Source organism: Cheilinus undulatus, linkage group 3, assembly GCF_018320785.1.
Source record: "Cheilinus undulatus linkage group 3, ASM1832078v1, whole genome shotgun sequence".
NCBI classification, from domain to species: Eukaryota; Metazoa; Chordata; class Actinopteri; order Labriformes; family Labridae; genus Cheilinus; species Cheilinus undulatus.
Window position 1 is genome coordinate 34,491,019 of NC_054867.1, and position 25,797 is coordinate 34,516,815.

Sequence of the window (25,797 nt, forward strand, 5' to 3'; positions counted from 1 at the left end):
ATTGGTGAAAGCCAAAAATGACACCTAAACTCCACTTTGACACAAGACAAACTGTCAATTTGTTATATAATGTATTTTATTAATCACAGTTTTCTTTGTACAGTATTAGTAAACATTAACTTCCTAATCTGACCTGGAGAGAAATGTCTCAATAGGAGGAACTTCATTAAAAAAACAAACCAAAAGAAAAAACAATTAACCGAAAAATTAGAAAATACTGCTTCTGTTTCCAGTGTTACTCCTCTCACTGAAGGCATCTTTGGTTGAGGCATCTCTGTTTTTTTCAGTCTGTTGCTCTAGTTTCAGTTCATATCACATCACTTCCAGCATATAACAATGTTAGGATCATTTTCCAATCGTTCGTCCAGCTCCTGGTAACTGATCCCTATAAAACAAAGACAATGCAAAATCATTTTTATACCGAACTTTTTAGAAATGAGCTACATTGATAAGAGCTAGAGAAAGAGAGAGCTCTTAAACCTACCTGTTTTGCAGCAGATCTCATCATAACTGTGACAGCCGGTGTAAAGTCGAGGTGGCCTGCTTCGCTCATCACGGATCACCTTCACAGGATACTTCTGCAGCCGTCGAATCAGACATTTCATCAGCCCAAACTGGATCAGCCTCCTGAAAGGCAACATGAAACACTCTCACTGGACATCTACAAAAGATCTTCTCAGGAGGTGATAAGGTGATTGATAGTCACCTCTCATCAACCCTCTGAAGCTGCTGCGAGTAGCGAGCACAAAGATCCCGGACCGTGGTTCCTGGACTCAGACCGCAGTACAACTGGAACACATCTCTCAGACTGGCACGCTTCTGACCTGAAAGACAACAAAACTGAATAAAAAAATCTCCTAAAATGGAAGAAAACTATAACGCCTGAGTAATCCTGATTTACCCTGCTTAGTGACGTAGCTGAGACACTCCTCCTGAATAGACTTGTCATCTATGAGGCTCTGGACTTTGGGGGTGGTGCAGTAAACATTTGAATACTGGTGAGAGAGACAAAGGCACAAGATGATCTGTGAGGAACTTTTGTCTATGGAGACATTATTGTAACAAAACTCAAGAGCACATTTTAACATTTTGAGAGCACAACATATAAGTCTCTGTCAATTCTGATGCTCCCTGCTCCCAGACAAAATAATACTTAATATCTCTTTGCTGACTTTACACTGAACATATGTACACAATTTAACTTGAAAATCTGACACTGATTTCTTGTAACAGTCATCACAACATCAGGACTTGCTACAAAGTCTTGGAAGTGCTTTTCAGCACTGATCTGAGGAGATGAAGAAGATAACTGTCATGAAGTAGTTGAAGCCAGTATAATGACTGCATGCTATGTCCAATGCGACCAAAGTCTGGTTTTTGCACCAGCTATGAGATGAAATAGCTTTAAGCAGCAGAACCGTGAGACTCGATAGCAGTATTGATCAACTAAAACTTCACTGACTCCTTTGTTTTGAATTTGAGGGATTTCAAGTCACCGGGATTTGATCTCTATCCCTAAATAGGAAGGTTAAGTTTAACAGCTTTTCTCACTCATTATGTGAAACTCATCCATGAAATGAAAACCTTCAGCCAAAAACAAACCGGCACCAGACCGTCGCATCACATCATATGACATTGCCGTCCCTAGCAGAAATTGATAGCAGTGTGTCAGCTGTCAAACTCTGCACCAGCCACTGTGTGGCCAGGTGCTTGATACAAGAGCCAAAAGCCAGCTCAGAGTTCGCCTCCCTGCCTCATTGGGTAAGTGAAAAAATGTTGGGAGCAGTGGCATTTCACCAGCAGCCGAAGCCTCCCAGTTATTCTACATCTTGAACGCAAAATGGCACTACATTTATTTTTCTGGGCTCTCAAACTGAGCTGCTACTGCAGCAGCCGAGATAGACAAAGCAGCTGTTCTATTAGGAAAACACTCTGCGAACCACGACCGGCCACGCAGGGAGTAAAAAGTGCAGCAGTGCGGCATTGTGTGATGTGTACACGCACATCTGGCTGCCACTGATAAGGGTATATTCATAGAAAATAATAGGGGCAATCATTTTAAAGTTGTTTTTACAGCTTTACTGTTTTAACTAATGCACCTTACAGACAGCAATTTCTATTAAACTTTCTGTAATTCAAAGACTAAATGAAAAAGACAACCCTCCAACTCTTCACAGTCAATATAACCTCCTCCTGTCAGGCCTCAGGTACACATCACTCAAATTCAGAAGCAACAGAGCCATGCCAAGTTCTGTGCCCACATCAATACCACTGTTAATGGCTGATTACTTTTTTACTATCAACACCACTTTTATGCAATTTTCCTAATCACTGCTCATGATGTATTCATTATGTTTTCAATGTTGGGACATTAATTACATTCTAATTTTTTAATTTTTCAAGCTCTATTCATTATTTCATGAGTACTGCAGTTTTTTATTATGCCTCATAAGCCTAAATCACTTCACGCTTTTCATTACCTCATGAGTGCTGAATGTTGAATGAGTGTAGTTTGTTCCTGAGTTGTGCTGTCAGACATACTAACTGTATATGCACTAACGCTTTTACACAAACAAAGTTACAAACAGGTGAAGTTAGTTGACATAACACCAGCTAAATACTCCTAACAGGAGCTTTAAAGGAGAAACATTTAAACAGTGAAATAACTGTAATTGTTTTTAAAATTTTTATTCTCTTATGTAAAAATCTAAATCAGTCTGTTAGCTTTGACTTGCCTTTAAAAATCTGAGGATGAGCATGCGCTATATATGTCCAACAATTACCGCTTTTCCAGCATATCACAATATTTCCATGTTGAGCCAAATATTAATTACAAAGCAGCATGTGCCTTTTCTTTTACTATTTTCTTATAACCACAGTCATCCACAATAGTTGCATCTATCTGTCTTTAACATTTCTGTGATGCACTGAATGATTTTGCCAGTATTGAGCAAAAAGGCCATTACAAAAGGCCATTGCTTCTTCATTAATATTGTTAAACAACTATTTCATCTGAACAAACCACTTCTTCAGTACAACTCTTATAAGACTTGGCAGGAAACCGTGGGGAGATTGTGCATCTATTTAGCTGGTGAACAAGAACTGTGTACTTCAATTAAACAAATTTGGTCCTCATGCACCAATCTTTCTATGACCACAACATCCATGTTTCCATTTTTATATATTCATTTCCTGACCATTCAGTACTTGTAGTCTTCGGGCTATATTTAAAGTTCTTACATAAGAAAGAAAAATAAACAGTGGCCTTGATATTACATCATAAACAGAGGCAGAATAATCATAACGAAATGGGTTTTATTGTGTGTGCTGAACCTTGTACCTGAAAGATCGACACCAGGGTCACAACTCCATAATACCTGTAGAGAAAAAGTAAGATTTATTATAAATTCTTTTTGGTTTCATTTAAAAGGTCTACTAGAGACAAACACCCTAGCTGAGTCATTTAGCATCTGATGGCTTACAAGTTACATGTTGAGCTACTCTGGTGACACTGAATGGTACTCACAGCAGATTTTGCACTGCAATGCGAACAAGATTCAGCTCTACATCTGCTTCAGCTGAGATTTTCTGGATGTGCCTGAATCCATCTATGTAGGGTAGAATCTGTGGTCAACAATAAACATTACTATCTTGTACAAAGGTCCTTGTACTCATTCATTAATTATGGCAATAACATTATTGTACCATAAACAGCTTCTCCTCCCACGCTTTTACCTCCTTTCGTTTCATAAAACAATAGTTCATATGACAATGAAGAGCTGATAGAAAACAGGCCTCCAGTCTCTCTTCTTGTGCTATTTTAAACAATATCAGCCACATGGCTTACCTGCTGAGTGGTGAGATCCCACTGAGACTTGATGAAATGCTCTTTACACTGAGTGAAGACAGGCACGTCATACTCCTGCACGATAGGGGGGTCCTTTCTCATCTGGATCAGCTTTAAGTGGATGGTATTGGACTCATCTGAGCACAGCAAGGCCACATAAAGAGACAAGATTTAAAAATTCTGATAAATAATGTTTCCATAATATCTATACTTGATTTTCAAGTTCAAAAACATGAACTTAAGTACTTCATACCTTTTTACACCGAAAACTTTTAAAAACAGATAAAAACCTTTCTTATTTGGCCGTTGATGATTACGTTTTCGTGTATTTGTTGATTGTGTGTAAAGTATGCAGACCATGGCCAAAAAGAGCAGAGCATCTCAAGATTAACTACCACCTTTGATGCCACCTCCATGCTGTGTATAATACGTCTGGTTACTCAGAGAGGAACTAGGCTGTCACCTATGTCTTTATCTTGCTGATTCCTGAATAAGCCCTCATAATCTTTCATGGTCTCATATCATTTTTTTTATGTCTCTTCAATCTCTCAGTCACATATACTCACAAGCAACAAAACCTACAAAAAGTAAGAAAGTTTGTGTTTGGTTCATTATTTCTTTGTTTTAACAATGCTTCTTGGCAATAAATGTTGTGCCACTGGAGCCTGATTATGTCCCTTTTAAATGGTGCCACATTTGTAAGGAATGTGCATTTGTGGGATGAGCAGCAGAGCTGAGCATGTGGGTTGCAACCATGAAAAATCTGCCATATTTTCTCTTGCTTATCTTGCCATTGACTCTTGTTTGGTGTTGTTTGGTGGATTGGGTGATTGAAGTCTGAAGAAACAAGACAAACTGGCAATTTAACAATTTATAACAGCCTGGCACCTCCTCATGCTGGTCACCAGCCTGGCCACACACTGCTGTGGGATGGCATCCCATTCTTCAACCAGCATTTGTTGCAAGTCAGCCAGGGGGTTGTGTTGGCCACTCTGGCACAGATCGCACACCAAAGCTGATCCCATAAGTGTTCAATGGGGTTAAGGTCAGGACTGCTGGGAGACCATTCCATCCACTCCCAAACTCTGGAGGTAGTCTAAACCCCACTCTGTGGAGGCGAGTATTGTCATACTGGAGGTTAGAGCTCAGTCCCAGACTGCGGAGATATGGGATTGGCAGTGGCTGCAGAATCTCATCTTGATATCTCCCCACATCGAGATTGCCTCCAATGATGACAAGCCTCTTTTTTGAGTGAGGGACATGCTGCCCCACACCATCACACTGCCTCCACCAAAAGATGTTACTCTATCGGTGCAGCAATCTGCATAGCGTCCGCCGTGTTTTCTTCACACTTTGACCCTATGTTCCTACTGCCGTAGGCCGAATCTGGACTCATACTGAACACAATGTCCCTCCACATGTTCAGGTTCCAGTGCACGTGTTGCCAACACCTGCGTAAACAAGCCTGACAGTGAAGGTCAATCATGGCAGGCCTCCTGGTAGCCCTATGAGACCGGAGATTGGCTGTATGCAGTCTGTCCTGGATTGTCTTGGCAGAGAGCCGTCAGCCATGTCATCTTGTAAACCTTGACCGCAAATCTGTAGAAGACAACCTACGATTCCTAAGTGATGACAGGGTCTGGAAACAGTCTTCTTGAGGTGTCATCTTCTTGGGATGCTCACTACACAGCCTGTCACTGACCCATTATATGGAACTTGGCCTTCAGTTTAGAGGTAGTACTAGGGCACACTCAAATTAATGGCAGAACACCAGCTTGACACATTTGCCCTACCCAGATCAGTCAAATGTAACATGCCGATTCTTGGTGCAGACACCTACTGACCACTGTAGCAAGGCCCATGCTCAGGTGCTGACAATCAGGGGCCTGGTAAGCACCTGGGGGTAGCAGAAGCTCAAAACAAGAGACAATAGCAACAGCAGAATACGCTGTTTTGCACTGTCAAAGAAGATATGGCAAATTTCTCATGGGCACAACCCACATGCTCAGCTCTGCTGCTCGTCCCACAAATGCATGTTCCTTGCAAATGTGGCAAAAGCAAGTTGTAAATGGGACAGAGATGTCTGTGGTGGGTACTGAGCAATATAGTACAGTGTCATCAGCTTAAAAGAGGAAATTAACATTAGACATGTTTTGATTAATATTATTTATATAAGGAATGAACAAAAGTGGCCAAAGGCACACCAAAGGTTACAGTGAGTGACCTCATAACCTGATGCCTGTACACACTGAGTCCTGTCAGTGAGGCAGTTCTTTAACCAATTGACCGTTTGTTCAGATAGACCTGCTTTGAGCAGTCTGTTTCTGAGCACTGCATGGTTCACTGTGTCAAATGCTTTAGAGAGATCAATAAAAGAGCTGCACAATGCTGTTTATTGTTGATAAAATCAACACAATTATTTAAACCTTTCAGAGCTGCTGTGGTTGTGTTTTTCTGGGAAAGAGTACTGGAAAAATAAAATACATAAAAATACAAGAAAAATACCTATAGGCAGGGTGCAGGCTCCTGTTGCATTAAGATCTTCCAATAAGGTTGACATGATGGGTAAAAGTTTTTGTTTGCTTTCTTCATTAGATATGAAACCACTCTCAAGCTGCAAAACAAACAGGGGAAAAACACTAGATATAATCTGTGGGGGATTTATAGTTGAAATAGGGATGTGAAGATGGGTTATTTCCTACCTCTAGTGTAGTGAGGTACCCGGACAGCTTCTTCACAAGCGGCTCCAGAGCACAAGTGTTGGTCTGAGCATCACAAACCAGCCCAAGGTTAAACAGGAGGGCATTTCGGCTGTATTTCTTATGCTCTATGCACACAGGACAACCTATTAACTTTTTCCCCATGGCAGTGCTGAAACAGATAAAAAAGAGCAAAAAGAAATATTTGATAAAGAAAATCTAAGATGTGTTGTAAAAAACACAGATCTCAATATAAGAAAAAAAGAATGATGGAAAAAAAAATACAGGAGGGTATTTGATTTGATGACTTACACAGTTATTAATTTGTTTTGCAGCTCTGGCTTGGTGATTATGTAAACTTGAACTGTGTCGAAGAGCTCTCTGGAAATGTATTCCTCTGGGACCTGATGGAAGAGGACAAGGAAGACTCTACAGTACCTATAAAAATTATTCACACTCTTGGATGTTTTACCCTTTTACTGATTTATAAATTTATCATGGTCAATATAATCTGGCTTTTTTGACAAAAAAATTCAAAAGCCTCTTTAATGTCAGGAGGAAAACAGATCTCTACAAAATAATGTAATTTAGATAAAAATATGTAATGTTAAATAAGTGACTGCATAAATATTCGTCCCCTTTAAAATGACTGATCTAAGTCAACAGAGGTCCAGCCAACTGGTGCTAGTAATCTCACAAACAGTGAAATTGGGATCACCTGAGTGCAGTGAATGTGTCTCAAGTGTAGTTGTATAAAGACACCTGTATCTGGAAGGTCCAGTCACTGGTTAATCAGCGCTCCTGGCAACCATTACACCAAGAATACAAAAGAACACTCCAAAAAAGTTAGAGAAAAGGTTATTGAAAAATACAGGTCAGGGGAAGAACACAAAGAAATTTCTGAGACACTCCATCATCAAGAAATGGAAGGAATATGGCTCATGAGTAAATCTGCCTAAATCAGGCCGCCATCATAAAGTGAATGACTGTGCAAGAAGGAGACTTGTGAGGGAGGCCACAAAGACGCCTATGAATATTCTGTAATAGTTACAAGCTTCAGCAGCTGGGATGGGAGAGGCTCCGCATACAACTGTTGCCCGGATTCTTTGCCAGTCAAAACTTTATGGGAGAGTGGCAAAGAGAAAGCCATTGTAGAAAAACTTGTTTTAAATCTTGACTAGAGTTCACCCAAGGCATGTGGGAGACTCCATGGTCAAGTGGAAGAAAGTTTTTGGACTGGAGGACAATTTTATTCAGTCTGCAAGAGAACTACATCTTAGGAAAAGATTTATTTAGCAGCAAAACAATGACTCAAAGCATACGGCGAGAGCTACACAACATTGGTTTAAAGGCAACAAGGTAAATGTTCTGGAGTGGCCGAGACCTCAATACAATAGAGGATTTGTGACCGGACTTGAAAAGGGCTGTTCTGGCAGAGCTTGAGCAGTTGTGCAAAAAACAAAGGAGTAAAACTGGAGTGTCCAGATGTGCAGGGCACATCTATCCACACAGACTCAGTGCTGTGATTGCAGCCAACAGTGCATCTACTAAATACTGACTTGAATGAGGTGAATATCTATGCAGTCATTTATTTAACAATACATTTTTTTAAATCTATTTGACGTTACTTTGTAGAAATATGTGACATTAAAGAGTGTTTTTGGAATTTCTTTTGGCAAATAAACCAAATCCTTACATTTTTAACCTTTTATTGATCTATAAAATCAATAAAAGGTTAAAACATCCAGGGGGATGAATACTTTTAATAGGCATGGTAACTCTTACACATTGATATATCTCTGGATAATGTCTTTCTGATATTGATACTTTTGGAAATTGTGTGCGGCATTACAAATAATAATAAGTTAAATTTACTTTAAATATCACATTTACTTTAAATTATTGACACTGTATTATATGATAAGCATAACTTCCCTATTTTATCAAGGATATGTAGACAACATTTGTAGATTCTACAGTGTCAGCTCTTCATACTTTTTTAAACATTATAGTTATAAGTAAATGTTGGGTCATAATGATCAAGCTATACAAAGTATTGCACACTTACCTGATATGTTATTTTTGGACCCAGGGTGGGATGAAACTCACTAAAAAATATGCACTCTATCCGATTTGTCATGCCCATCATAAAAATAATATTTATCACGGCAACTTCCCTTCTCAAAGTTGACCAAAAGATGAGGAAAATATATCAATCTCAACCCAAATCCCCTTCAGTCTCAAGACAGCCTCCACTGTGATGTAGCAGCCGAAGCTAGCTGTCAGCTCCCAGTTTTAACGTCAAAACATGGGCTCATCACCACCAACTAAATAAACATGAAAGGTCCAACGCCTGAGTTACGCGGAAGCAAATGTTTAATCCCTATATTCTGAAAAATGCTGTCAAAATTATAGAAATGTGTCCAGGAGATCTCCAATAGTCGACACATTCAGACACTCCAGACTTGGGAACAACAATAACGATGCCTTCAGGAGCTCCTCGTAATTTACAAATCAAGATAACGGAAGTTACAAATATTACACAGGAAGTTTGTACTTTTTTAAAGTATAAAAATGTATTAGCATTATTTCTGTTGTAAATAATTACTTTGGTATCATTTAAGCATATAAAGCTGCACATTTGTGAAGAAAAACTGTATTTTACAAAATCGTGGGTGAATTAAACAAACTAATCCCGTTTCGGTGAGTCTCTCGGCAGGTGTTAATTGCAGCAATGATAATATGCTGACCGATAGTTTAACATTACCTTATAAAACTTCGATTAACTAGTGCTTGATGTGTTATTATGAAAGTCAAACTCAAATATCTTATTTATACGACAGCACTTAAAAGTAGCACTATTCACCAGGGTTAATGCTGCGCAAGATGCGCCGCACGTGGAGACGTTTTGCGTCACGGCGACGACAGGAAGAGTTGTGGGCGCCGTGTGTTGGAAGTACAGTCAACAGTGTCAACTAGCGTACTGTTAGACCATTGAAATGGTGTTTAATGTACACATGGGACATTAAGAATGACCTACAAAGATATATGTAGGACAACTGAGTACCATAAGGGTGTAGACGACGGCAACATAAGTGTACGTAAGGTTAAAGTGATGTTGATGTCATGTGGAGAACGATGAGTGTAGGACACAGATGCTTTGGATTCAGGAGTGTTGGGATAAAGGTAATAACAATACACTATTACGTCAGTCTTGGCATAAGTAAGAAGTGAAGGGCCGATGAACCCGGTGTCTCTGATTAAAGAGTGCATTGGAATTTACTGAGAAAAAACAGTCACTTAGCAGCTAAAAACAGAATAATGCACATTTAATCACAGTTATTAGTAAAGTCATTTATTTTTCCATGTGTATAAACATTAAAGTGGCAGTGTTGTATCACTGGCGTTACTTGGCAAAAGCTAAAATTTCTATTCAGCATGGAACAAATGAGGACAAGTAGGCTACATCAGAATATACCCAGAAACAGCCTCAGCCTTAAACCTCATCAGCTGGATGAAAATGTCTTAAAGGATAAGGCATGCATGTAGAAAAATTGGTTAAATGTTTATTAAAGCTCCTCCGTGAGTTTTTTTTACTGGTTCTGAGACAGGCTAAAATTACTGCTAAAGCTTCTTCCTACAAAAGCTATCAAGGTCATCAGCAAGAATCTAGACCGTTTCTGTATACAAATCCCAATTCCCCAAAAGTTGGGACACTGTGTGAAATGTGAGTAAAGCAGTGTACAGTGATCTGCTAATCCTCTTAAACCTATATCAAAACGAATACAAATCAAAGACCAGATGTATAATGCTCAAACTGAAACACTTGTTTTTTCTTTCTTAATATAAGCACATTCTGACTTTGTTTCTGGCAACATATACCAAAAAAGTTGAGAGCATGTTTGCTGCTGTGTAACATCATCTTTTTTTTTCCTAACAGCACCTACTAAGCTTCTGGAGATTTAAGATGACACTTGCTGATGAAGTGTTGAAAGTGGAATTCTTTCTAATTCTTGCTTAATGTACATCCTAAGTTGCTTAACAGCGTAGGGTACTTGTTGTATGTTGCACTTCATAATGCACTATACATTTTTAATGGGAGACAGGTCTGGCCTGCATGCAGGTATGTTTTGTATCTGCACTTTTTAATGTGAAGCCATACTGTTGTAACTTGGATTTAGTGGGGCTTGGTGTTGTCTTACTGAAATAAGCAGGGACTTCCCTAGAAAAAGTCATTGTCCAGATGGAAGTTTATTGCTCCAAGACCTGTATGTGGATCAGTGACTCAACATGCATATTTTTGTGTTGGAATCTATAATTTTCTTTTGAATAAAGTGTATTATTTCATGGCACAAATCAATTAGCTCTATGGAACCACCTTTGTTTAAATACATTTTCAGTGTATTTGAATAATAAAATTAATTTCAGATTTTGGCATCTCAAACCCTGAAAATGTCGGGTGGTGCAACAGTCAGTAAATGAACAGAAATTAAATTAGAACACTTTTGCATGATTTTATAGTAGAAAGCTTTGGAATAAACAAGTTATTGTAATTGATCATTTTGAAGCTGGTAGGATTATCTAAAAACTTTTGTTCTAGAATATACTAGTTCTTAAATGTCAGAGTGGTGCAGCTGTAATCATGGGAATTTTATTTTTAAATGAAGTGATAAAAACTGATTTTGGCAAAATTTATCATTTTTATCAGTTGACACTCGTGGCCAAAAGAAATGGTTTAAGTATGGTTTCATGTAAAGATAAAAACTTTTCTTTTCAAAGTAGGGTGGGTACACTTTCCATGTCAGATGGTATAATCAATGTAAAACTGCTAAAAAATGAATTTACCATTTGATCTTGATTTATCTTTAAAATATATGTATCTTTTAATTTTCATGTTAGACTTTTCATTTTAATTTTGAGCACTATATGCTTCCATATCCATTGTCTAACAAGAATAAAAGTAACGTGTCAAATTATTGCCTGTTTTATCTGAAATTAGTTTCAAATGTCAGGTGGTGCAACTGCAAAAGAATGAAGTCTTATATGTCAGTGATGCATGTGCCCCTCGGTATTAATGGTGCCTTACAGATTTGCAAGTTACCCATGTCATGGGCACTGAAACATTTCCATAACATTGCAGATGATTGCTTTTGAACTTTGTGTTGATAGTAATCCGGATGGTCCTTTTCCTTTTAAGCCTGAAGGACTCGATGGCCATTACCAGAAACAATTTGAAACACTTTTCCACTCTAGGTCAGAGAAGTCTGTCGCTTCTGGATGTTGTTGATGTCTGACTTTTACTTTGCATGGTCGAGTCTTAACTTACAAAATTAGATGCAAGCTCTAAATTCTTTGAATTAGATGCAGAGTGACGTTTTCAAAAACTGTTGGACTATTTGCCCATGCATGCTTTCACAAGGTGGAGAAGCATGGTACTATCATGTGTTACTAATGAACCTACCTACCTGTTCAATATTCCAGGTGTTTTGGAGCATTTCACAACTTTCACAGTCTTTTCTTGCATCCGTCCCATCTTTTTTGGGACAGATGTGTTTTGCAGGCTTATCAGTTGGTTGAAGGTTAATCAGTTTAAACATTAAATATCATTTCCTTGTTTTGTGTTCAATTGAATACAGGTTAAAGAAGATTAGCAAATCACTGCATCCTGTTTTTTCATCCACATTTTACACAGTGTCCCAGCTTGGGGACCTTCACTCAGGTCATGTATGGGAAGTACAGGGAGCTTTTGAACTATTTGTGGGACATTTGTCTGGAGAGTACATCATTTAGTGGTATCCACAGACCGGTATGAAACTAACCTTTTAGAGTTTACTCTTTAGTTCCTTTTAGGTTTTCATCAGGATTTTCTCCTGTGTATTGCTTATAGGGAAATCAAAAAAAGATTCTTAAACCACTGCTGGATCAAATTACATTTGAGGATGCATGCTCATTAAAAATCTTAATTTGTTGATTAATTTTAGGGACTTTGGGGCTCCCTTGCAGTGCGAAGATACAGCGCTCCAGCCTTTCCTGCGGACCCGATCACTGCACTTCAGGCAGCACACTTATGGAGGAAACACTTTGAAGAAATGGGTGTGACAGAGCCTGACCACTCGAGCAATTACATCATCGCTTATCTGCTTGGAGCTAAAACTGTGAGCTAAATTCTGCTGAGTCTCTTCTGCATCCTCTGATGTAATGTCTGAATATTCTTCCTCTCATTTAGCAGCATCCCTTCCTCTTCTGACATGACCTATTTTTATCTAGATCGAAAGTCTAGAGAAGGGGAAGCTGACAGATTTTCTCAGCCAAGAAAAAACTAAGCAGATATGGAAGCTCTGCACCAGACGCCTGTCCAGGTTTAAAGATTCTTCATATAGACGTTTACTGCATGCTCACAGGGTGTTTTTTTCTGAGAATAATCATAAATGACTGTGTGTATTTGCAGAATGCCAGTCCAGTATGTAATTGAGGAGTGGGATTTCAGAGATCTGACGCTTAAGATGAGACCCCCGGTGTTCATACCAAGACCTGAAACAGAGGTAAAGAAAATCTGCCCACATAATTAATTTGCACTCTAATCCCAAGAATCACTTGTACACAACCACAGCCGTGTTCCTGTGTTTGCAGGAATTGGTTGACCTTGTGCTCTCAGATTTGGAAATGAAGCTCAGGTTAGGAGCGGGTGACGATGCACAGCTAACAAGCTTGGAGGTTGGATGTGGCTCTGGTGCCATTTCTCTAAGTCTGTTGAAGAGTCTGCCTCAGGTGAGAGATTGAGTGTCAGTTTCCACCACTTTGATCAAGGCTGAGGTACAGTGCCTATGAAACGTATTCACCCCCTTGGATGTTTTACCCTTTTTATTGATTTTATAAATCAATCTTGGTCAATATGTGACAAAAACCTTCTTTAATGTCAACAGATGTCATCAGCTTTCTTCAAAGTAATGTCAATTGAATACAAATATGTAAGGTAAATAAAGTGATTGCATAAATATTCACCCCTTCAAAGTCACCTAATTCAATACAGATCCAGTCAACTGATGCTAGTAATCTCACAATTAGTGAAGTGGAAATTACCTGAGTGCAGTGAATGTGTCTAAAGTGATTGTAGTACAAAGAAACCTGTGTCTGGAAGGTCCAGTCACTGGTTAATCAGTATTCCTGGCTACCATTACACCATGAAGACAAAAGAACACTCCAAGCGCTGAGTCAGTGTGAATCTTTGCATTAGTAATATTGCAGTATCCCAGATGTGCGATCCGTACTCTCTAGTTTTACTCCATTCTTATTTGCAAAAACTGCTCCAGCTCTGTCAGGCTGCACAGGGATTGGGCTTGAACAGCAGTTTTCTGTCCAACCACACATTCGCTAATCGATTAAAGTCTCAGCTTTGCCTCGGCCACTCCAGAACATTCTCCTCATTGTCTTAAATAACTTCTGTGCAGCTTTAGCTATATGCTTTGGGTAATTGTCTGGTGGAAAATAAATCTTCTCCCAAGTTGTACTTCTCTTGGGGTCTGAATAAGATTGTCCTCCAGGATTTTTCTATATTTTGCCACATTCATTTTACCCTCTACCTTTATAAGCCTTCCAGGGCTGGCTGCTGAGAAGCATCCCCACAGCATGATGCTGCCACTGCTATGCTTCACAGTGGGGATGGTGTGTTTGTGGTGATGTGCAGTGTTTGATGTCTGCCAAACAGCATCTTGTCTGATGGCCAAAAAGCACCGTTTTGATCTCATCAGACCGAAGAACTTTCTTCCACTTGACCACAGAGTCTCCCACGTCTTTGTGTCACGACTTAATGTTAATTTTCCTCAACAGTGGCTTTCTCTTTGCCACTCTCCCATAAAGTTTTGACTGGTGAAGAACCCGGCCAACAGTTGTTGTTTGCAGAGTCTCTCTCATCTCAGCTGCTGAAGCCTGTTAACTCCTTCAGAGTAGTCACAGGTGTTTTGGTGGTCTCTCTCACTAGTCTCCTTCTTGCACGCTCACTCAGTTTGTGAGGACGGCCTGAACTAGGCAGATTAACACAGGTGCCATATTCCTTCCATGACAGATGATAGAATTAACCGAACTCTGGAGGATGTTCAGTGCCTTGGAAATTTTTTGTATCCATCTCCTGACTTACACTTTTCACTAACCCTTTCTCTCAGTTGTTTGGAGTGTTCTTTTGTCTCCATGGTGTAATGGTAGCCAGGAGCGCTGATTAACCAGTGACTGGACCTTACAGACACAGGTGTGTTTATACAATTGTGAGACTACCAGCAATTGGCTGGACCTCTGTTGAATAACTTTTAAAAGGGTTAATATTTATGCAGTTGCTTATTTTACATTACATATTGTTTAATTGACATTTATTTGTAGAAATCAGTCTCACTTTGATATTAAAGAGAGTTTTTTGGCTTTTTTGTAAAAAAAAAAAAAAACAAATTGATAATTTTTGAACTTTTTATAGGCACTGTAGGTGCATACTTTCATAGACTCTGGTACTTTTCAATATACTGTCACATGGGTAGCTATGTGAGTCTGCTTGTTTCCCTCAACACTGAAAATAGATTTTAAAGCTTTAAAAAAATAATGTTTTTATGAAGTTAAGACAAATGTTTTTATCAAGAAAAACAGTAAACATCAGTTTTTTTCACCTTGTCTGTTTCTCTTTCTCCAGCTTAAAGCCATTGCTGTGGATCAAAGTAAGGATGCAGTGGATTTAACAATACAGAATGCATCAAGGTAAATGAAGCAGCTCTAAATGCCCTCCTTTATCATCGGTGGTGTAGAATAAAGAATAGAGTCTGTTTTTTTTCTTCAGGTTTGGGCTTCAGGACAGACTTCAGGTGTATCATATAGATGTAACGAAAGGTGAGTGAGAAAGTTCAAGCACTTCATAACAATTATTAGAAAACACACTTCAGATGCCTAAAGAAAAAAGCATATCATAAAGAAACAAGATTTTAATTGATACATCTTGAAAGGTAAATTATGTTAAATGATGTGAGAAGAGTAAAACCAAGGAGGTAGATATGTGGTAGAACTGTTAAAAAACACACAGTTCAGATTTGGTATGTAGAATCATTTTATTCATATACAATAGTTTTTTTCTTCTCATTAGCTCCATGTTGTCTTAAACACCTCTGATAGGAATTTTTTGGATTTGTGGCACAAATGTTTGTTGATTATGCAAATGAAAGGGACACAGTTGCTTAAGGATTTTGCCAACTGTCAATAAAAAGAATAATAGAAAGACAAAACACAAATAAGCACTACGGATTAAATTGAATTTTGTGGGTTTTTTTCAGATGCTGAAGCCTTGTTGAACCTCCGTAAGCCTGTTTCAGTTTTGGTCAGCAACCCTCCGTACCTGTTCTCTAAGGATATGGCGTCACTGCAGCCTGAAATATACAGGTGACTTAGGCACACTCAATCCCTCTGCATGTTTTATTTTGTTATATAACTTTCCTACAATTATTTTTACAACTGTTCCAGAGACAAATAAATCAGGTGAAATATTAAAAGCGGGTGAATTCATGAATGAAAGGTAAAAATAGAAATAAAAAATTTACATGCAATCATTAGTTAAATGATTTTTGGAACCTGCAATTGTAGGGCAAAAAAAAGAGCCCACCTACTTAAGGGACAGGAGGTATTACATATTTTATCACTGACATTACTCAAGTGCGTCATTTGTATAAACTTTTAATGGCTGGTGGGTAGCACTGAGTAAGGTTATATAAAAGACACTTATGCAAGAAACTTAGTATCTGCTCAGAACAAAGGTGCAATATCTGAGACATATTATCAGGAACAACTTGAGTGATGATGATGATGATGATGTTCGGCAGCAGTGATGAAAATAGTTTGCACACACTAATATGCTGGCACAGAAACTTCTAATGAGTCTGGATTGTGTTAAAACAAAGCTTTTGAGCCCCTACTGTTCTCCAATTTACACTGCTCACTTATGGTGCAGTTAGAGTAAAGCCAAAATTTAAGGGTTGCAGGTGCCATTTGGGATCATGCTGTCATGCTGCAGGGCCTTGTGGGAGATCTGCCATGATGGTAGCTACGGCAGTTTGTCCGGCCCATCAGCAGTGTAGTGGCAGTACACATGACCATAATGATAAAAAAGATAGACAACTCCTGTCTTCTTCCACTTATGCAGTAAAGGGGAGTTCATGCAGGTGCTGTGAGTACAGCACTGAATTAATAAATAAATCAATATTATTTAATTCTCTTTGATTTGTCAGTAAAATGTTAAAAATGCTAACAGTGTTATCTATTTATAGCCTTCATGTTTCAGTTTGATAGATTTTATTTGTTATTAAAAATGGTATTTGAATGAAAAAAAAAGCTTTAAAAAAACTAAAATTTGAATTAACTTTATTGATGCATTTTCTTTTTAATAGCCACAATAAACAGAAATGTTTTAGTCCTAAATTTATGAGCTCATGGTTGTAGCAGACCTCAGTATTCTGGAAGCTTGTTTCACAGGTGGGGAGCATGAACAGCTCTCCTTCTGCCTAACAAAGCTGCATCAATCTTTTTCAAACTCTTTCTATCTCTGTTTGTTTACTATTACATAATGCAACACAATGTGACGAAGGTTCCCAAGCCCTCTTAATTTAAATTACCAATCTGGACTAGTGCTAGTCATAAGTTTGTAACCAATAATGTCTTCACATTTCATGCTACTTTATGTAAAATTTATGTGTCAGTTAATTGATTCAGAAAATTTAATAATAATGTTGCTTACTCAGCCCACAGTATAAAACACTTACAGTCATAAAGAATGAAGACCGCCCATCATATACGATTATATCACTGGCATTTACTGAAATTAGCTTCAGTTCTTTCTTTTTTAAACCTATCATGGAGGACTTATAGGTCTCTTTGTTGCTGTATTATAATTTAACTTAAAAAATTAGTTATCAGACAGATTTAATAGAAACTGTTCTGTCAAAAGCACTGAAAGGTTGATGTTTAGGATTTTTTTTTGATAACAGATGGATGAATAGGATAATATTTTTATGTTAAAGAAACAAACCGTTGACCATGAATAGAAACTAAAAACGTACTTTTTGGAGGGATGGGGGATGAGTATAACAATATCTGTGCTTATCTCGATTGCTGGACCCATTGCACAGTTAGAACAAATTTGAAGGCCCAACTTTAAATAGTTAGGGTAACATAACAAGTTTTACAGCTATCTTAAATTGAGAGGCCAAACTTAATACTTTGTGTCCATTTAGTTGGCATTACATTCTCATAACTGAAAATCTCAGATTGCCAAGATAGAAATCTAGATTTCAGTTGGCTTGACTTAAATGTATATATTCACTTTGTTTGTATCGTACATTATTTAAGAAACTAGTCATCAAAAGTGCACCCAATACTTCATCATTCGTTCACTCAACATTTATTAAGTTGGATTTTTTACAGTGTGCATATGAGTGGGAGATGTACCACCCACTTCTTAAAATCACTCATTTGGCCCCCATCACTTTACAGCTCTCCACCCTGCACTATTTTCAGAGCACTTTCATTCAAATCCAGTCGAATATCTCATTGATACAATATTAAAATAAACTTAGCACAAAAAGTAAGGAAATTTGTGTTTGGTAGATCAAGTGCCCGATTGTACCTGATTGGCAGAACCTTTGAGCATGGGCCACAGTGGTCAGTAGGCGTTTGCTCCAAGAATCGGCATGCCACGTTTGACTGATCTGGATAGGGCCCGTTCGATAGGGCAACTTCAAGCTGGTGGTCCGCAAAACCAAGTTGTGGCATTGTTTGGAGTGAGTCCTAGTACCACACTTAAAATTCCCTCACAGTCCTAGTACCATCTCCAAACTGAAGGCCAAGCTCCATATAACGGGGGGATGTCAGAGACAGGCCGCGAAGTGTGCATCCCAGGAAGACGTTTCCTCACCTTGTCAGCAAGATCTCTGTCCTCCAAGATGACAACGCTCTCCCCCACAGAGCGGGGTTTATCAGAGACTACCTCCAGAATTTGAGATTGGAGAGGATGGACTGGCCCGCCACCAGTCCTGACCTCAAACCCACTGAACACTTGGGCGTGCTGTTTCTGCCAAGGTGACCAACACAACCACGTTGGCTGACTTGTGACAAATGCTGGTTGAAGAATGGGATGTCATCCCACAGCAATGTGTGACCGGCATGAGGAGGAGTGCCAGGCTGTTGTGGCTGTGAATGGTTCTTCCACACTCTACTGAGGCTCCTGTTTGTTAAATGACTATATTGTTAAATTGCCAATATGTCTTTTTTCTTCAAACTTCAATAATTCAATCCACCAAACACCAAAGAAGAGTCAACAGCAGAATAAGCTGTTTGGCATTGGCAGAGAAGATTTGGCAAATCTTTCATGGGCACAACCCACATACTCAGCTCTGCTGCTCATCCCACACATGCATGTTCCTTACAAATGTGGCATCATTTAAAAGGGAAATAAACAGGCTTTCCAACGTTATAAGATTTATTGCCAAGAAGCATTGTTACAACAAAGAAATAATCTACCAAACACAAATTTCCTTACTTTTTGTGCTAAGTTAACATGAATCCTCTAATTCTAATTCTAGTTTTTATGCTACCCTGTAACCCATCCCATTTTTATCTGAAGAATACCCACATCACTCTAACTCTTTATCATAATTTCATTGCTACTTGACTTACATTAGCCTGTGTAATGTGTTGTAGCTAACACACAGAGCACCAAGCATCAAGTTACATTCATCTCATACCATCACCACAAGCTAGGTATTAATCTCAGTGTTGTCGATTAGTTCACCAGTTACTTGTTGCCTTTTTTGTTGCTTTGTTGGTAAAAAGTTTGTGCCATCTCACTGTTTTGTTAGCAAAGTGCCACTGCAAGTTAGCATCAGATGAAATAGAAAAGGAGGGAGGCTAGAATACTAACATTAGTTTGACATGTTTGCCTCCCTGGGAATATGGATATGTATTGATTGTTTTAAAGAAGAGGAAATAAAGTTACAATCACTGTGAGTTAGTCCATGTCAACGACCCACAGCTTTCAAAATAAAAGCCTGACTGGCAGAGGTTCGAAAAGTACAAGATTTATGTACTCAAGTAAAAGAACAAATTAGCTCAAGTAAAAGTAAAGTATTGGCCCATAAGCCTACTCTAGTATAGGTAAAAGTATTTAATTTCAAGTATACTGTAAGGACTGAGTACTGATACTAGAGCTGAATGATTTGGGGAAATAATCTAATAGCATTTTTTTACAGATTTGCATTTGACATTCAATCATTTTTTGAGTTCCTCTCCTTATATATTTTTGAACAAACCCAATAAATCATTATCTGTTTTAACCAACACAATATTAGATAGCACAAACATAAACTGTTCCTGTAGGCTGGGCATGTAGGATGACTTAAAATGATGCATGAATCAGTATGAATTGCATATCTTTATTTATATTCTTTGATTACTGTAATAAATTTAGTGATTTATGAAAGCCCTAGTTCATGAAAACTAGGGCTGAAAATTTTTGATAAAAACATCTATCTGTGATTATTTTGATTCATTTTGCAGATGCAGTGCGGATGGTTGTATTGAAGGGAATCATCATTTTTATGTCATTCTCTTTTTTAAAAAGAAAAAAATATACAAAAATAAGAAAAGTAAGTGTTTTGCAAACTATTCTAGAAAAATGATGCTCTATTGTTTGTGTAGAGAAAAACATCTCTGCTGCTGCTGCTGCAAAAAAAAATACAGTGCTTAACAAATTTATTAGACCACCTGCCATATTTGTCTCAGAGACCAACCAGCATCTTCAAGTGCTTTAATGTGGACTCTTTCATTTTCAGTGAGCTCTCCACGTTTTACCATTTTGAACAGGAATGAGGAATTTCAAACTGAATTCACCTTTTTATACTCAAAAATTTGAGCTGGCTCACTGGGCTTCCCTGAGAAGTCAGAAATTAATCAAGCATAACATCAACCACTAAAACTCATTTTTCTGTTCAGGAAGGCAAGTAAATAACTATAATCTGACATATTAATCAAGAAATATGAATGTGCTTTACTATTTTTTTCAGCTTTTTGTAAAACAGTAAATTTGAAAATTCATGGATAACAATAATAATTATATTTTAGCATTAAAAATATCATTGGGGTTAAAGAGCTTCTACAGTTGAAACCAGAAGTTTACATACACTATATAAAAAGGCACATAAACTTTTTTTTTCTCGCCGTCTAACATTAAATCAGATTAAACTTTTCCTGGTTTTGGTCAATTAGGATTACCAAAATTATTTCTATTTGCTAAATGCCAGAATAATGAGAAAAGGATTTTTTTAGACAATTTTTATTACTTTCTTCAAAGTCAGAAGTTTACATACGCTAAGATTACTATGCCTTTAAACAATTTGGGAAAGCCCAGATGATGATGTCATGTCTTTGGAAGCCTCTGATAGGTTTATTGACTACATTTGAGTTAATTAGAGGCACACCTGTGGATGTATTTTAAGGCACACCGGAAACACACTGCTTCTTTGTGTAACATCATGGGAAAATCAAAAGAAATCAGCCAAGATATCAGGAAGAGAATTGTGGACTTGCACAAGTCTGGTTCATCCTTGGGTGCAATTTCCAGATGCCTGAAGGTGCCACGTTCATCTGTTCAAACAATTATACGCAAGTATAAACACCATGGGAATGTCCAGCCATCATACCACTCAGGAAAGAGACGGGTTCTGTGTCCCAGAGATGAACGTGCTTTGGTCCAAAAAGTGCATCTCAACCCAAGAACAAAAGCAAAAGACCTTGTGAAGATGCTGGCTGAAGCTGGTAAGAGAGTGTCATTATCAACAGTCACACGAGTCCTGTACCCACATGGGCTGAAAGGCCACTCTCCCAGGAAGAAGCCATTACTCCAAAAGAAACATAAAAAAGCCAGATTACAGTTTGCAAATGCACACAGGGACAAAGACCTTAATTTTTGGAGACATGTTCTGTGGATTGACGAAACTAAAATCGAACTTTTTGGCCATAATGACCATCGTTACATTTGGAGAAAAAAGGGGGAAGCTTGCAAGCCTGAGAACACCATCCCAACTGTGAAACATGGGGTGGCAGCATCATGTTGTGGAGTTGTTTTGCTGCAGGCGGGACTGGTGCACTTCACAAAACAGATGGCATCATGAGGAAAGAACATTATGTGGAAATACTGAAGCAACATCTCAAGACATCAGCCAGGAAGTTAAAGCTTGGGTGCAAATGGGTTTTCCAAATGGACAATGACCCTAAGCATACTGCCAAACTGGTTACAGAGTGGCTTAAGGATAACAAAGTCAATGTTTTGGAGTGGCCATCACAAAGCCCTGATCTCAATCTCATTGAAAATTTATGGGCAGAGCTGAAAAGGCATGTGCGAGCAAGGTGGCCTACAAACTTGGCTCAGTTACACCAGTTCTGCCAGGAGGAATGGGCCAAAATTCCTGCAAATTATTGTGAGAAGCTTGTGGAAGCATTTCCAAAACAATTGACCCAAGTCATACAGTTTAAAGGCAATGCTACCAAATACTAATGAAATGTATGTAAACTTCTGACTCTCAAGAAAATAATAAAAAATTGTCTAAAAAATTATCTCTCTCATTGTTCTGGTATTTAGCAAATAGAAATAATTTTGGTAATCCTAATTGACCAAAAACAGGAAAAGTTTAATCTGATTTAATGTTAGATGGTGAGAAAAAAAAGTTTATGTGCCTTTTTATATAGTGTATGTAAACTTCTGGTTTCAACTGTATATATTGGTGTATTAACCATTGCAGAAACATAAAAAATGCTTTTGTTAATTACCAAGGCTGTTAATTTAGGGCAGCTGTGGCATAAACCTTACTTTGGGTTGTGGTCTAATAAATTTGTTAAGCACTGTATATATACTAGTATAATATAAAACTGTGGTGGGGGGGGGGGGTTGCACATTTGAGGTCAAAGAAATATTGCATCTTATGCAATTTGAAAGTTGCAATAGGATATATTACCAATTAATCTAAATTTAGATAAATCTCCCAGACTTAGTAGCTACTGAGGGGTTGTAAAGTAAAATATGACCTTTCCTTATTGGCATGAACATGAGAATATGGATCTTCAACTAGGATGTTCAGGTAAAGTCGCACCTCTATGACCTCTATGTGGAATCATTCTCTCGCTATATGCTCAAGAGTATAGGACTCAAGTAAAAGTACAGTTACTCTGGTTGAAACTTACTTAAGTAAAAGCAAAATGACTGATTTCAAAATGTACTTAAAAAGTAGAACTACCCCAAAAACTACTCTGTTACAGTAATTTGAGTAAATATAATTAGTTACTTTTCATCACTGCTGATCCACAATATGACTGTTGATGCTATGATAACAATTTCTGCCTCTTGACTTACTTATGGAATATTTTCTGACTGTCATGGTTCTCATAGCATGGCCAGCTGTTTTTCCAATAATGTAGCAGTTTTTCATTAAGCCAACTGAATGGTTAAATAATATTAATAAACAATTTTATTCCTCAAAAAATGAAGTGCTTCCTAAAAAGACCGTGAAACAGCTACAGCTCTTTCAAACTGCAGCCGCCATGCTCCTGACAAAGACAAAGAAAACTGAACACAGTACTCCGGTTTTAAAATCTTTGCAAAGGCTCCCAGTTAATTTGAGAATAAATATTAAAGTTTTTTTAATAGTTTATTAGTCACTGAACTGCATGGTCTCAGTATAGACATGCTGAAAAGCTATCAACTGACCAGGACCCTCAGAGCTGTTGATTTAGCCACTATGCTGCGTGCTAATTGAACAAACTGCCAACTGAGATTGGATGTGCCCCAGACATTAATATTTTTACATCCAGGTTGAAGACATTTCTTTTTTTTTAAGCATCTTTGAATAAAACTTACATTTCACACCTTAGTTTTATTGTTTTTTTCATCCATAGTTTGTATTTGATTGTAATATTTTTAACATTGTAACTTAACTTTTGATCTCTTTTAAAATGATTTTATTTTAGGATTGTATGTGCTCACGCCTTTTGTGTATGTATTTTAATATTTCCTATTTGTGTTGTCTGTCTTGTGCTGATGTTTCCTTCACCTATGTAAAGCATTTAGTTACTTTTTGCATGAAATACACTATATAAATAAACCTGCTTTGCCTTGCCTAACTAAACTACAGTTACAATCATGTTTTTGTTTCTAGTCAGGGGCTTCTAGGCTAAGCTACTATTAGCAAGCTAGCTTGTTAACTGTTTTAATACTTTATTATCTGATTAACTTAAAAGTATTTATGTTAAAACACAAACTAAATTACCAGCTAAATTATTTCTATCAGATAAAAACTGCTCCAGGGCATGAGCAAATTAAGCTTTAACCAAGGCAAGCTGTGGCATGTTAGTTACAAGCTTCATCTTGAATTAGCAGCAGTGCTTCAGCTGTTGGTAGCTATCTGGCGATTTTTAAAGCTGTCTGCAGATTAAATACGCAGTTTTTATTTTTAAGTGAGATATTTCCATGGTATCCAGATACTGCACACAAAAGCAGAGCCCAGTGAAAGTTTAGAAGAATCTGGTCTGCTCTATATTAAATTTTTGCTGATGAAGCATCTTGGCTTTACAGCATTGCAGAGTGTGTTATAATCTTTACAAATCCTTTTATTTACTGTCTGTATATATTTTAAGGCTACACAGATTTTGTGTTTTTTGATAGATTGTGGAAAAATGTGCACATTAAATTTGTTTTCATTTCAAAGACAAATCCTTGAAATGCATAAAATATAAATTGATAATCCTAATAATTAGCAGCAGAGAACAAGCTCTACTTTAAAATGATTTTTTGGAATTATCAAATTGAATTACTTAAGTGAGTTGTGGACACTGTGTGCCCAGGTTTGAAGACCACGCTGCTCTGGATGGAGGTGAAGATGGCCTAAAAGTGATCCGACATATTTTAACCCTGGCTCCAAAGATTCTATCAAACCATGGGTAAGAAAGTTACACACACATACTCACGCACACACACGGAAACACACACCTGGGTTTAATTCCTACCGGCGGCAGCGGCTTGTCATAGGAACAGCATGTTCTGAAAAACACAGTATCATGTTGCCTTTTTAATGAGTTAAGCTTTAAAACACTTATGGTGAAAACAGCTCCAGATATGAGCCACTGCTTCCTTCTCAACATTGCTTCTGATAACCCTGATTATATTTTTAATCTACTTTGTGCTCTTTTACTGTGAATAACAGGCATGTTTACTTGGAGGTAGATCCCAGACACCCTCAGCTTATTCAGCAGTGGGTGGAGGTGAATGTAGAGGAGATGCATTATGTGGGGACAAGGTGTGACATCAACAGCAGGTATGTCTCAGACTCCTTTAACCTACCAGGTTTTTGTTAAACCTTATTCTTTTAGGCATAAAGCTGTGTGTTTAAATTAACAGGAAAAGCCCTTGTGGTTAATTAAATCTCCAAACTGAGCAGTAAACACCCATAATTCCTGCTATCTTCATATTGCATTTTCAAATTTAGAGTTAATTGCACTGATTTTCTTTTAATTTACATTTTTAGGCCAAGATTCTGCATCCTTCAGAAAGACGAGTCAAACAAGGACCACCAAGCTGGATTTGGATTGAGAAACTAAGATCCTATTACGCTGGCTTTAGCCCAGGTTGCCACAGCCGCCGCTCCCCTGCCCCCTCTGAGCCGCCATGCACATACACGCACTGATTCTATCACTCAAAGTCCCAATTTGCAGAGGCTCAAATGATTTACATATCACTACTGCACTTTTAATCTACTAACATTTGTAATCACATCCTGTGGCAGGATCAAAAAATGTGTGCAAGATGGCCCAAAAAGCGGGCTCAAAGCTGAAGGTAATTACCGAGGCTTTTCTTAGAAACCTTCCTCTCAGAATCTCACCCTCTTCCCAGGAAGCACTCAGCAGTTCTGTGAATCCACTGATGAACGGTCCTCCCCTTCACTTGTCCACTTGCTGACTCAGATGCAAGCCGTGTATGCATTGTTGTGCAAAAAACACACAATGCGTGGCCTTCAGTTCCTTAAACAGTCTGGGTCTGTCACACACTTTAAGCTCAAAGGCCACAAAGTCTTTGTGTTTCAAAGGTGATTGAAGGAGAAAATGTGTCGTAACAAAGTGTCACAAGAGCAGTCACCATGTGGTGTTAGTAATAATGATTATAGCAGTTTTTCCTCTAAAGCCTGTGAGTAA

The 25,797-nt window shown here is 38.1% G+C and overlaps 2 protein-coding genes across 2 annotated transcripts; one reads left to right on the forward strand and one right to left on the reverse strand.

Moving 5' to 3' along the window:
• Window positions 1-79: 79 nt before the first annotated feature.
• On the reverse strand, window positions 80-9,028 carry nprl2 (NPR2 like, GATOR1 complex subunit). The gene is made up of 11 exons (XM_041778342.1): window positions 8,615-9,028; window positions 6,859-6,950; window positions 6,550-6,718; window positions 6,353-6,461; window positions 3,848-3,984; window positions 3,527-3,624; window positions 3,341-3,377; window positions 902-995; window positions 707-824; window positions 485-627; window positions 80-385 (listed from the first exon to the last, which is right to left on the reverse strand). The coding sequence occupies exons 1-11, from the start codon at window positions 8,693-8,695 to the stop codon at window positions 318-320; spliced, it is 1,146 nt and encodes a 381-aa protein (XP_041634276.1). The 5' UTR covers window positions 8,696-9,028; the 3' UTR covers window positions 80-317.
• Window positions 9,029-9,469: 441 nt separating this feature from the next.
• hemk1 (HemK methyltransferase family member 1) lies at window positions 9,470-25,689 on the forward strand. Its single transcript, XM_041783689.1, has 11 exons — window positions 9,470-9,732; window positions 12,528-12,701; window positions 12,814-12,905; window positions 12,995-13,088; window positions 13,177-13,314; window positions 15,218-15,282; window positions 15,362-15,411; window positions 15,849-15,954; window positions 24,454-24,549; window positions 24,813-24,923; window positions 25,134-25,689. Exons 1-11 carry the CDS (start codon window positions 9,673-9,675, stop codon window positions 25,204-25,206), a joined length of 1,059 nt encoding a protein of 352 aa, XP_041639623.1. The 5' UTR covers window positions 9,470-9,672; the 3' UTR covers window positions 25,207-25,689.
• Window positions 25,690-25,797: the final 108 nt, after the last annotated feature.